Raw genomic sequence first — 13,214 nt, forward strand, 5'->3', positions numbered from 1 at the left:
CTTCACTAAAGTTGTGCCCCATTAAGAACAGCAAGGCGACTGTACACCACATCTGTCCAAACCCCAAGCTTATGTCTGGATCAACAAGACAAGTGTTGCTTGTGTCACTACTTTTATCCTTCCTGCTTCAGTCAGCTGCCAGATGTGAAAACACCAGCCTCGAAAAGCTCTGTTGTCAAGGCAATAAATACTTTGTGGTTTAGCACTAAGCTCCATTAGAAGTTAAATTTCATACCAGTGTAAGAAAATAAACCATGTTTGTTATCTGCCTTTGCAAAACCGTCATATTAGTTTGTGCCCTTCTATAGTACTGTACAGCTTGTTGTTACTTCCCGTGCTATGTTAGAAATTGTTAACAGAGTGAGGAGACAATGATGTCCAGAATGGCTGTTGACGTGCTAAGTCCTTAGGATCCTTCATTACATGCTGTGCTTGTTGGAACATGCACCACACTCCCTTTCATTTCCCATCTATCATCTCACTATTTGATTTACTGTCACCTCTGTGTCCTATGTCCTCTGGATGAATGTCGCTCCTGCTTTTGTCCCAGGTTTCACTCTTTACCCTAAGAGGTTTGTGTATGTGTGTTTGTTGGGAGGGGGGTCTATCAAAATAATGATTTACTCTACTAGCATTTTGCAGTGACAATGACCTGTATCTCCTGCAATAGGCCATCATTTATAACACTCAGACTCACTAAAAATCACTCTCTTCCTGCTTCTTTCTGTCTATGCTATGCCTATGTTTCTGACACACACACACATTCTCATCAGCAAAAGAAGAAAAAGATCATCCGTTTCAGTAATTAATCTGCCCACTTGATGAAAGAAAAGGTTGTTTTTAGAAGTAATGTCAATCAGGATCATATTCCTGCCTGACAAAATGGATTTGTTGTAGCAGGACACACCTGTCATGTTTGATCAGCACTGATGGACTTCAGGTGAAGAGGTTGCTGTGTATGTGTGTGCGTGCGTGTGTGTGAAAGAGAGTGACTGAAGCTATTACCATGTAAACATGTTAGATATGAGTTAGATATGAGTATTAGGTTGAATGAGGACTGGGTTCTGTGGCCCTTATTTTTTTAGTGTAGGCCTGATACTATAGAAACCATTCAGACAGGATTGTAAAATCCCAACTATTTCTAAATGGCCTTAAGATAAATCCTTGTGTTATATTTATATATTTTAGATTGACTGGATTTAAACAACAGTCACTAGACAAAAAATACAACATGGTCCTTTAAATAGAAAGTGAACCATTTGAGTCTACAGCCAGACAGACCAACAGAATCTTAAAGCCTCTCTAAACAAATATCCTGATCAACAGTGTCAAATGCAGCAGAAAGTTCAAGCATTGCTAAAATGGATCGTTCTTTTGAATTACTATAGCTCTTAAGAGCTATGATTTCTGTGAAAAAGGCTGTGTCAGAGCTGCACTGTAATTGAGAAATGTCAATGTGTAGGATCAGTAACATGCTGTGTGAACTCAAATGTGTCTAACACGCTGGTAAATGATTTGCTTTCAGAGCTAATGTTATTGTCAAGGTGCTTATTGAAGTCTCCAAAGATGATAATGCTATCATAAAGTGTTAAGATTATAGATATTAATTTGCCAGATTCTTCTAACAAACTACATTTATGTTTTGAGGATGGTAAAGAGTTATGATGAAAAGCAGCTGTTTCTCCACTTTTCTTGTTGGTCTAATAACAATAAAGGAAATAGTCATTTCAAGATGATGATTCAATTAACTCTGCAATCCCAGTTAAATAAAGCCAGGTTTCAGTTATTAAAATGCAGTTCATATTTTTACTTGCGATGAGGTTGTTAATTATAAATGACTTTTTAGATATAGATCTGACATTTAGAGTCCAAGTTTGAGTGTGGGAGGAGGAGAGATATGCATGAAATCCCATCATACTGGATTATACAGAGCTAAATGGATAAAATGTATTGCAACTGTTGGTTGTATCCCTGCTATAATTAAAATGTTGAAAAAAAAAAATCTTAGTAGATACAGAGTTACATTTTTGAAAAGTATCACTCTTTACAAGCAATTGTTGATGTGCAGATCTGCTTTCCAAGTTAAGTTTTGTCATTTAAAAACTCAGTCCTCTTTATTTTTTAGTTTCTTTTATTCATCCTTTTACTCAGTCTCATCTGTGTGAACTAACTGATATATTTCTAATTTAAAAATTGCATTTACAGTGATGACTCAAGTCAAGCCAATGCAGTCTGATGAAAGCTCCATGGATTCCATTTATGTTGTTGCAATATTAAAGAATCCGTGTTTCTTTTTTGTTTTACTTTTCTCTTGTTCGACTTTTACAGATTTATTCAAATTCAGACATAGGCTGCTGTGTGTATGACTCATAGTTTAAAACCAGTGGGAAGATAGGGCCCCTGTGGGTGTTTGTCCTATGAGTCACACCCACAATGTTACCCACAATGCCACTAAAGGTTTCAGAACATTGGTTACCACCCACAGATTAAAAAAGGGTGGCTTCCTCTCTGTATCAAAACATTTAATAACCATTTTGTGCTTTCTAACTGGGTAACCTGGGGTAGCTGTCAACAGCTCGTACAGGTCAACACTGGGACATTGCAGTGACATAAAATGCACTGGCAACAACACAGGAAAATAATTTTAACACCGTAGTAAAACATTGCGATAAAATTATCCATTGACAGTTGTCTGTACATCCAAGTTCAATCAGATTTTTTTTTTCTATAATTCATATTTTCCTTAAATATTGGTAAGGAAAATAATACAGTGACTATTTTTTTTAAAATGAACATTGGCATAATCAGCATTTCTGATCTTAACAGAGGCTAAAAATGCCCGGTCCATATGGTTACTGTTTTCCTTCTGTTCCTACAGTATATTACAGGATTTAAATGAGCAGGGGTTGATTTTTTTGTTTGATTGTTTGTTTTCTTTTTTGTTTGTTACTTACTTTTTGCAGCTCTGACTATAACTGTGTTTTGGCAGCTGACTGTGTATTGGCTAGTATCTACTTAATTCTCAAGATAGGTTGAGTTGAGTACGGTATAAAAATATGAGTTAATGTGGTTGTATTGAAGCCATGCACTTTGTTTCTCCTCTTTTTTCTTCTCCATTAACACAGATTTACTCTTTCTGGCACATCCATAGCTCTTAGTTTTGTGTCATCAGTTAATCAGTCACAGTTTCTGCTTTCTCATCTTTGCCAGAGCTTAGAGATTTCACAACCTCAGTTTTACTTTGGCTTCTTCATTTTTTTCCTCCTTTCTTTTTCACACCCACTCATTCTCACTACCGTCCTTGTGCTCATTAAATTAAACCCAGATATGTCAAGTTGCCATGTCAAATTGTTTCCCAAGTCCTCCCAAGTCTTTTGTCTTAATGAATGATGCAATTGTTTCTAAAACTTCTGTCCCCAATAATGACTTAAAGTCTAATCAATGTTAATGGAGGCTGAAGTACAGCATTTGAAAAGACCAGTTTAGGACATTGATTGGAATTTTATTAAACATGGACACATTCACATGTTTATAAATCATTACTGGATAAGGTTGTGGCCAGACAGTAGTGACTGTGCAGCTGATATGACAGGATGAGCTTGGTCTGAGATGAGGAATGTCTCTGAGAGGAATAAGACCTCACTAAACCTTAAAATTCAAACAAATATGCCAGTGAGTGATACACATGCTTTTCCTCTGAGTACTATGACTGCTATTAGCAGGTGGGAGGAGAAAAAAAATCCATGGTTGATAGGTGCAGAGGCATTCTTGCTTACTACTAGAATTTAAAATTGATCTACCATACTGATCACTGAAGCAAGATCCATTTGCCAACCAAATGATATTGCTGGTCTGGTTTTCAAAATGGCCATTAACCATTAACCAAAAGAAGAGGTTTTCCATCTCACTTGAGATAAAACTAACTTGAAATTGTCAAGTTAAAATAATCGGTTTGACTCATGTTACTGTTCAAGACACAGGGTTCATGGTTTTAGGCACTTGTAAGATAATTTACAGTGTTGTGCTGGGCCTTTCTGAGCGCTGGACATGACAACAGCCTAATTACCATTTTCCTTTAACATTAGATTTGTGAGACAAACAATGGTGCCACTAAGATCATTTAAAACAGATGCACCTGATGAAAAAAATTCTCTAGTAAACGTTTTAAACATGTATTTTAAACAGATTCTTAAATTTTAGGATAGGCATTTTTTTATTTTTCACTTATTTTAATAAAATACTGGTTTTGGATGGAGTTGCAACCCTAAATGTCTTATTTATGTAAGATTTTTCAGACCTTGGCTTTCTCATTAATGATGTTTACGGAAACCGCATTGTTCCAGGGTATTGCAACTTATCAAACTTGACATGAATTCCTCTCGGAGATTTTTACACTCCTTTGTTGTACTGAGTTTTTTGTCAGATAGATCCATAGTAAGGCAGAGCATATCCTTTGTATTGCTATACGGTAATTGTAAGCCTCAGAGAATGATTAACAAAGGCCCGGAGGTAAAGTGCTAATCTGCATGCAGACTGATAAAAGTGAACAGCGGAGGAGGAAAACCTTGTCAGGTAAACTATGCTGCATAGAACAGAGTTCTTCATCTGTTTTTTTTTTTTCTTTGAGACGTGATGAGCTTTTACTTATTAATGATTAATAATGAATTCTAAAGAGTATGTATTGTGGCTCCTCTAACATTATAGTATCTACTCTACAATAGATAGTTTACAAGAAATGCAGCAGAACGAAAGACAAAATCTCTTTTATTTGACACATTATCTTCTATTTTGTCCAAATGTGTCTTCACATTTACAATAATGCAACACGCTCCGAGATTCAGGGGAATCTTTCTAGTAGCAGCTAATGTAATGTTGAGCTGCTAGCCTGAAGCAGACATTAGGTTAAAACAGCAGAGGTCTTATAACCTTGCTCTTTTCTCAGTCCACACTCATATATTGGTTTCATTTTCAAACACTGGCATCAGCCAACATCCAAATTCACACTATTTGGGGTGAGAGAGGTGGTTAGTACATCATGGGGATCTCTTGAAGTCTAAAGCTGAATTCATGAATCTGAACTGTCAGCCAGTTCCACAGGAGAGAATCTTGGTAAATAAAGGCTCTGCCTCCCATTCTACTTTGGGAAATTCTTGGAACAACAAGCAGATCTACACATTGAGAACACTGGTTCCACTTGCCATTAAGGTCAAATGAGACACATATATGTCACATTGTAAAATCAGGCAAAATAGCAAAGCAAATTTATCTTCTTGCTCGGCAGACGAATGCCTCACCCAGCAGGGCCAGTCCACAGTGGCTCTGTTTTGACTACAGCTTTGAGATATATGACTCAAGTTGAGTTATGTGTTTGTATGGTTAAAGCTTTCAGTCTTTCAACCATCTCACTGCTTCAGAATAAGAAAAACACCACCCCTGATTTACACTTGTCTGCCTTGTTTTCTCTGCTTCCAACTATCATCTGGTTTAATAGTTAATGATGGGCACTGTGTGAGATCTAAAACAACCAGAAAACCACGCATTTTCTGTTACTGACACATTTATGCCTGCTCTCACTGCTCTAACACTGACGACAGATTTTAAAGTCTTGGACGTTCTTAGCTCTTGAATGTCTTCTACATGGAAATGGATTTAACAAATTATATTTGGATTATCATTAAATATATGTTCTTCAATTTATATTTATTTGTTTTGTCCTTGCGGCTTATCCCGTGAGTTCAGGGTTGCCACAGGGGATCATTGTCCGCATGTTGATTTGGCACAGTTTTTACGCCGGATGCCCTTCCTGGCGCAACCCTTCCCAATTTCTACCAGGCTTGGACCGGCACTGCACAGCTGGGGATGGAAAAGGACACCTGTTGGGGGTTAAATGTCTTGCCCAGAGACACTTCGACATATAGCCAATATTACCCAGAATGAGAGTAATAGTAATAGCACTAATAACAGATCCTGCAGCAGACTTTTAGTATTTTTACCAGCTTATGTCCATTTGGCTATACCAACTGGGAAATTATATACTGTACTGGCCTGAGCATTGCTCAGCAGCAATTGACTTTGTTTTTAGAGTGCTGCAGATAGTGGAGAGGACTTTCTTTGTACAGAGACAGTCAGAATTGAAGCAACATTGTCTAAAAAACATCTTCTCTGTTAAAGCATCTTTAAAACACTAAATCCTTAGTAGGAGACTAGCCTTGCATCTGACCCACAAAGCGGGGTTTACTGTAGAGTGGTTAAAAAAATAAGAGAATTTATTTCATGGGACCAAGATAATAATTTAATGTGCAAGATTCTTAGTTATTCAGTTATTTCTTTTTTCTGAAATGTTAGTAATACACAATAGGAACTTGAACAGGGGAGGACTAATTTACAAGGGATTCTGGACAGATTTTAAGCATATATGTTCATCCTGTGAAGATGGTCAATAATAAAAGATAGACACACCACAAAAACCTATTTAAATACTAACCACAGGATTTCTCCGTCTTTCTAGTGGGTTAAAGGAATTTGATGTGGGCTTTACAGCCACATACTTGTTGTCTTATGGACTCACTGCCGCTGCCTTTCCTAGAGATCCACTTCAAACAGGGCAAACAGCTTGAGATTGATTGAGGCAATTTTCAGCTAAAGGAAAGTATTGCAGACAGTGTAGCTGCCTCTGCTGTGTCTGCACCACATGCTATTCTGTCTGATTGTTCAGAGAAAAAAGAATAGAAATAAAAGAATGGTGAGTTTAACTGCATTCACTGAAAATGTTGGTGTCATTGTCTGACAGTGAACAGGACTCTAACACCTTATTTAAATGTCATCTAGTATCTACTGATTTCTGGGTTGGTGTCAGTCATCCCCGTCTTGGGGGACTATGGACTTAACAAATTCTCCAGTCTAGTGTGCTCAACTTTAAATTATTAAATTAATTTCTTTGTCTAAAATGACAATCAAATAATACAGAACATGAAATCTTTAAGAAATATGAGAGTTCAGTATTAGTCTTTTAATGTTCCTTTTTTTATTACCTAGATGATGCTGCTGCAGAGTCTGATGAGTTAGTGGACCGCAGCTACGTGAAGAAGAAGCTGGAGCATGGGCTAACACGGATCTGGCAGGTTTGTGACTCACTGTCTTTCCCTTTTGTGCAGGATCTGGAGAACGTCTCTTCCTCTCTTTCCACTCCTAGCTCATTTAATTATTTTAATTCATTTTTGCACACATTTCTGCTCACCTAGGAGTGGCTCAATCACAAGTTCTCCTCCCATGAATCATCCTGTCCCTCTCATTTCTCTCCTTAGGATGTCCAGTTGAAAGTGAAGGCCTACATCCTGGGGACAGACATGTCTAACTTTCAATATGATGATTTCATAGTGGTACTGGATGTCATCAGCAGGTACGCCGCAAGGCTTGAGCAGCAAACCCTCTTCTTATTTCCATTAATTTGTCTGCATTATCTCACTCTTCTTCCTTTTTCTAGGCTGATCTACTTTCATGTGAAGTTGCTTTACTTACTTTTTGTACTACTTGTTCAGTCACTTACTCACAAATGGACTCAAAATATGGCGACACACAATTTTACGCCCCAGGAAAAATTCATATTGGATCTGTTTACATGCAAATTAAAACAGAAATTACGGTAGTATGATCCATTTCAACAACCTACTGATAATACCTTTGATTAGTATAACGTTCTTGTAAATTGCAGTTTAGTTTAGTTTGCATTAACGAGGCACCAAGAGTACACACCACAGTATCACATTCCTCTTAACTGCTCAGCTCATTTTAATACTCTTTATAAAGTTTTTCCTTTGTTTAACTGAACAGAGCACATAGGTGAAAGGAATCAAAAATTTTGGAGTGTGTGTTTTCTACCCACATTTATATGTATTTATTAGTTTCAATACCCAGAAGGGAGAAATTTGCCTTTAGTGAAGCCACTATCTTGGATAGCTCTGTACATACTGTAGATAACCTCATTTTCACATAGTGAAATATGGGTTTATTTAGTCAGCCGTAGGAGGTTGAGCAGCATGTCAAAATAGGTCACTTTGGATCACTTGCTGCACATTTGTAAGGTCCTTTTTCTTCAGCACCCATTCTAACAGTAACAGTGTCTGTCTCTTGACTGGCAAGTCCAGTTACCAGAGTAAGTCTGTTTACACTGTGCCTTTTTGTCCCTGCTAGTCTTTTCCTCAAAGGCTTTAAGGCTGGGTGTCAATTTAAACCTATCCCTAAGGTTTGTTTTTTATTTTGCAGTTGATAAAATAATATGAACAAATTTAGAAAATTACAGTTGTGAGCATTTTTAAGGATGTTACAGTATATGATGTTAGTTTGAGAAGCCATTGCATAAAATTGTTAATTACAGCACTCGTAACTTGCAGTAGTTGCATAACTATACATGTATGTATAACAATACAGTATAGTTATCAATCACAAACTGCCTTAGTGGTTCACTAGGCAACATTTAACGTCCACTCAATTTCCTCACTACCGACAGATAGTACATGTGCCCGCAGATAACTGCTCTAGTTTTAGTGGTGTAAACACGCACTGGGTTCTTTAGGACAGTGTCTTACATACATTATTTTAACATCATGGATTAATAATTTTTAGATTTTCGTGAATTCTTCATTTATTTACTGATTTATCGGTACCTCAATCCAATCTCTTACCACTCCAACTCCACTTACAATTGTCCCCTTACCTTTTGCCTCCGCTTACAGGTTGATGCAGGTGGGAGAGGAGTTCTGCGGCAGCAAGTCTGAAGTCCTGCAGGAGTCTATCAAACGCCAAAGCATTAACTACTTTAAAAACTATCACAGGTAAAGGATTTTCACTGATTCTTGATCATTACCCGGATTGTGATGATTAGACGTTTTTTCTGTTTTAGTTACTGTGCTGATAGGATTGATTGATTGCAGCTATTATACGTAGTGTGTGTCTGGATCAAGTTTGCGCAGTCCCCAGATATGTAGTGTAGTGTAATGTAGGAAAAGTAGTGAGATGATAGTAGATGGAACAGATTTTTAGAAAGCAGGTTAACACACACTTCTAATCACTGATTTCCTGTAGTATGCTCTATTTCCAGTGTAGCCCTCTCTGAAGTAAATGTGTAATTATATTGTACATTGTACAACACTCACTGAGCTGGAAGCACATTTACATCTTGATTATATAACCCCCCACTAAACCCCATAAATATGCATGCTTTCACTGAGATCATCAGAGGTCATTTGCAGTGTGATTTATTGTCAAGAATCATTGATATTATGTTAAAATAAGCATTACTGATGAACTTCTTCCTAATGACACAAAACAACAAAAGAGAGACACACAGAGGCATGATCTTTAGAATAAATGGATGACATGGAAGTCATCTCAATGCACATTGAAATTGGAACTGAGAAAGAGAGACATAAAAAGGAGGACATCCAACATCATTATGATGGCACATTAGATACATCAGCACTACTGGCCAGGGGCTTCCACTGTGCATCATCTTTACATTAGGTTTGATTCATTTTCCAGCTGGGTGTCTTTGCTAAAGAGAGAACCCATCAGTGAACTTTGACTGGATGATGTAGTATTTGTCTGTCAGCTGCCTGCAGTGACACAGTCAGTGATTAGAATGGGTGTATCGTTGGCCTGCCGGTGCAAAGGACGCAATGGTTGTCAGGGCTCAGACATGATAAATATCTGAGAGCTTTGCCACTGGTAATTTCTGCTAACTCATTTCCTTTGAATGATTCATTCTAAATGCATAAAATTTGAGATAAACAGTATACCTGTAAGTACAGAACTGCCAGCATTTGTCTTGAAAAATGCTTAAATAGCGTTCATAGAGTTATTTAAAGTATGGTGAATCCATTGTGTATTGTGAATCCACAAATCCTCTCCACTTTTCATACTTCAAACACCTTTAAGGTGAGCAACAAGGGGCCCTCCAACATTCGAAATGCTAATATTGCCCTAGCAGGTAAACACTGGTGTGGCTACCCTACAATCACAGTTAACCTAGAAACACATGGAAAAACTCCCACTCACGACCACACGGAGAGACGCACACTTCCAATGCCCAGCAACTGGTCGAATAAACAATGGCACAAATGTATTCATGTACTGATGTTGACAACTTCTTCATTTTCTACTCCGTTCCCATTTTGTTTGTTTTTTTTTGTTTCTTCTCAAACCATTAGAGCACGACTGGAAGAGCTGAGAATGTTTCTGGAAAACGAGACATGGGAACTGTGTCCAGTCAAGTCTAACTTCAACATCTCCCAGCTCCATGTGAGTAAAGCGGGAAAGTGAAGCATGGTAGCATTCATTTATTCCACAATGTCATTCACTGACGCCCCCACCACTGAAATTTGCAATTTGCATGAGAAGCTGAGACACAGGGGCACCTGCTCAGTGATTTATTTGTATGTGTGTCTGTAGGTAGGTGTGTGGGTGCATATAGGTCTTTTAGCAAGTCTATCAACACTGTAGGAGTACATTTCAAGACATATACAGTATAACACAAATAAAGATAAAACTGCTTTTTATTATCACAACAGACACAACACATCACAAAATAAGAATTTAAAAAAAATGTAATCTTGAATATCAAAGCCTAATGTAGCTTGTCACCAATAAAATGTTCTTCTTTACTGCAGGTACAGTATTTCTACAATGTGCAGTATACACTGTTACCAGTTCAAAGAAAAGAATATTATGCTTACTGTATTTTCAGGGTACTTGAAATACAGATGTCAGAAAGATAAATTAAGTCATTTCTTTTTTCGTCATAAAGTTTTTTTCCCTTTATGTCTGTCCTGCTTGGGCATATTTTGCAACAAACATGCAAAATAATTTTTTACAATCCAGGAATTTCATTTTATGGGCCAGTGTCGCTCTCCGTCGGTTTCCCCAAGCAGACAGGCAGTGTCCTCAGCCAGCCCCGAGCAGGATCAGCTGTCTCTTTTTCAGCAGTACCTTCAGGAGGGCAACCCCTTTGAAATGCACATTGACCACAAAGAAGAGGAGACAGAGGATGTACTGGCATCAAATGGGGTAAGACCCAAAGAAAGGCAACAGCATCACACTCTTCCAGTTAATATTTGGAATTATTTGTATTAATCTGAAACGTATAAAAAAAGCAACATTCTAGGGACTTTATTGAAACTCCTTGATAAAAGTATCAAGTATGAATAGTTGTCTGCTTATTCCGAAGTTGTTCATTGCTATCATTCAGAGACACCTGTTCACATAAATATGCCTAATTAACAAAGTTACCCCAGGAAAAAAACAGCAAAGAAAGCTAATAAAGTGACAATCTATTTAATTGAGACATAATCAGCATGTGTCATCTTGTGGCTTACAGCAGCCTTTAGCCTTGTTTTCATCAGGCCATACTAAACATTCATTAACAATATAAGGCCAGCAGTGCAAAACCTGCCATGATTATTATAACCTTTTGGTGCACTGTCTGAGTTGAAGCTGAAAGCTGAAGACTTCAAGTCCTCATTTTGTTTTGTGTTGTCGTTATTTTCATTCATTTCCCTCAGCGCAGAACTACTGCTTTAATATAGCAATATTGAAAACCTTTTTTATTTATTAGGAACAGCTTTCCTACTGGATGCTGTGTTAAATATAAATAGGCAGCGCTTCATCTTAAAAGAAGTATTTTATTGCTTAGCATGGTGCAGTACAGTTTTGCTGGGAGTCTGTGGGAGTCTCTGGCACCACACATAAATGTACGCCCATCATGTATGCTGTACTTTTTTGTTTCCTATTTGAGTTTTAGAATCTTTAATCTTGTTTCATCTGTTACTTTCTTAAACACCAATGGAAAGCAACCATTGCTGCTAGCCTGACAACTCTGAAAACTCATAAAATGACTCACTTGTAGTGATATGCTGTACCAAGTTGGTAAGAAGAAAACTAAATCTTGCTACTGTCCCAGCTTCTTTAGGCATCAGTGAGATACGTGTAGCGTGGTTACTGTGATCCAAAGAATACTGGCCAATACTATGGAGGTTATGCAGTACACATGCTCCCTTTTATTACTAGTATCAAGTCAAATGTCAATTTAAGGCTTATTTATCAGAAGAATCAGTATTACTTTTCAAGAATGGGGGAAGAAATTACACAACCTGTCACAACCTTTTATTTTTTTTTTTTACATTAATATATTTTCCTTTCAGACTCAACATCAAAAGCAATATTGCGCTATCGGACTTCTCAGGACTATTGAAGCCTTGGCCTGGGATGCTCTTGAGCTCGTAATCCTTTCTATATGGCTGTGTTCTTGCAATTGAGGACAAAGAAAATATTGTCTGATTTCAGGGGAGCTTTAACTAAGCTTTCCTCTAAGAAGAGAATGACTTTACTTACTTACTTTATCCACCTCAAGCCCTTTTATTTTATGGTTATGCAAAATGGTTTTCAAACCTTTATTGATCTCATGTCAACAGCAGTGACACACTTTTCCCCAATGGCATCACATTTTTTCACACTTATTTTTTGTGTTATTATATTTCCTCTTTGCACTGGCTTTTTGAGCATCATTTTCTATGACCTCCATCTGAACTTTGTCGTCAACATTTCTCAAGTATGAGTCAGATGAGCTGGAGAAGAGTGTATATCAGGATTACGACAGCGACAGCGATGTCCCTGAGGAGCTAAAGCAGGACTATGTGGATGAACAGACAGGCGACGCCCCTCTCAAGAGGTCAGTTTCAAGCTAAATTATTTTATGCCACTCAGCATATGACAAGTGAACTTAGGTGGTTTATCAGGTATCCATCACTTCTACTGCTCATAAAATAAAAGCGAATAAAAGACGCAACACGCATTACTTACCTACACAAAATAAAATGATATGTCCTTGAATCTTTTCAAGGAAGTTCTAAAAGAATGTGAAGTCATGCATTGCAGCACGTTATACGCATTTAGCAATAATAATTGAAGTTCACCTCTGCCTAACCCTACTAAGTAAGCAGAAAGCTTGTACAATGCCTTTGTCTACCCATGGAAAATTCTCTTTGGTGACTTTTGAAAGATGAGTCCCTTTTTAATATCAGCCAAGGCAATCATGTGGTCTCTGCACCTTGTGTAAAATGATTCATTTTCATTTGAAAGAGAAATTTGAATGCGGTGGAGGAAGAAACTGCATTCTGTCCCATTTTATTATCAGGCAGTGTTGAATTCAGAAGATCCTATAA

At 37.5% G+C, this 13,214-nt stretch overlaps 1 protein-coding gene across 4 annotated transcripts in view; it reads left to right on the forward strand.

Moving 5' to 3' along the window:
- The window catches only part of vps50 (VPS50 EARP/GARPII complex subunit), a 97,714-nt gene that overhangs the window by 45,552 nt on the left and 38,948 nt on the right, over positions 1 to 13,214 (forward strand). For 2 of the 4 annotated variants that reach the window (XM_067503481.1, XM_067503501.1), the window contains exons 14-19: positions 7,036 to 7,121; positions 7,305 to 7,399; positions 8,733 to 8,831; positions 10,206 to 10,296; positions 10,876 to 11,061; positions 12,603 to 12,721. In XM_067503481.1, coding sequence (XP_067359582.1) covers positions 7,036 to 7,121; positions 7,305 to 7,399; positions 8,733 to 8,831; positions 10,206 to 10,296; positions 10,876 to 11,061; positions 12,603 to 12,721 — 676 coding nt within the window. The remainder of the gene's footprint in view (positions 1 to 7,035; positions 7,122 to 7,304; positions 7,400 to 8,732; positions 8,832 to 10,205; positions 10,297 to 10,875; positions 11,062 to 12,602; positions 12,722 to 13,214) is intronic. The other 2 variants (XM_067503491.1, XM_067503510.1) reach the window with 2 other exon arrangements.

The sequence above is a fragment of the Channa argus genome, chromosome 1 (assembly GCF_033026475.1).
Source record: "Channa argus isolate prfri chromosome 1, Channa argus male v1.0, whole genome shotgun sequence".
Taxonomy (NCBI): Eukaryota; Metazoa; Chordata; class Actinopteri; order Anabantiformes; family Channidae; genus Channa; species Channa argus.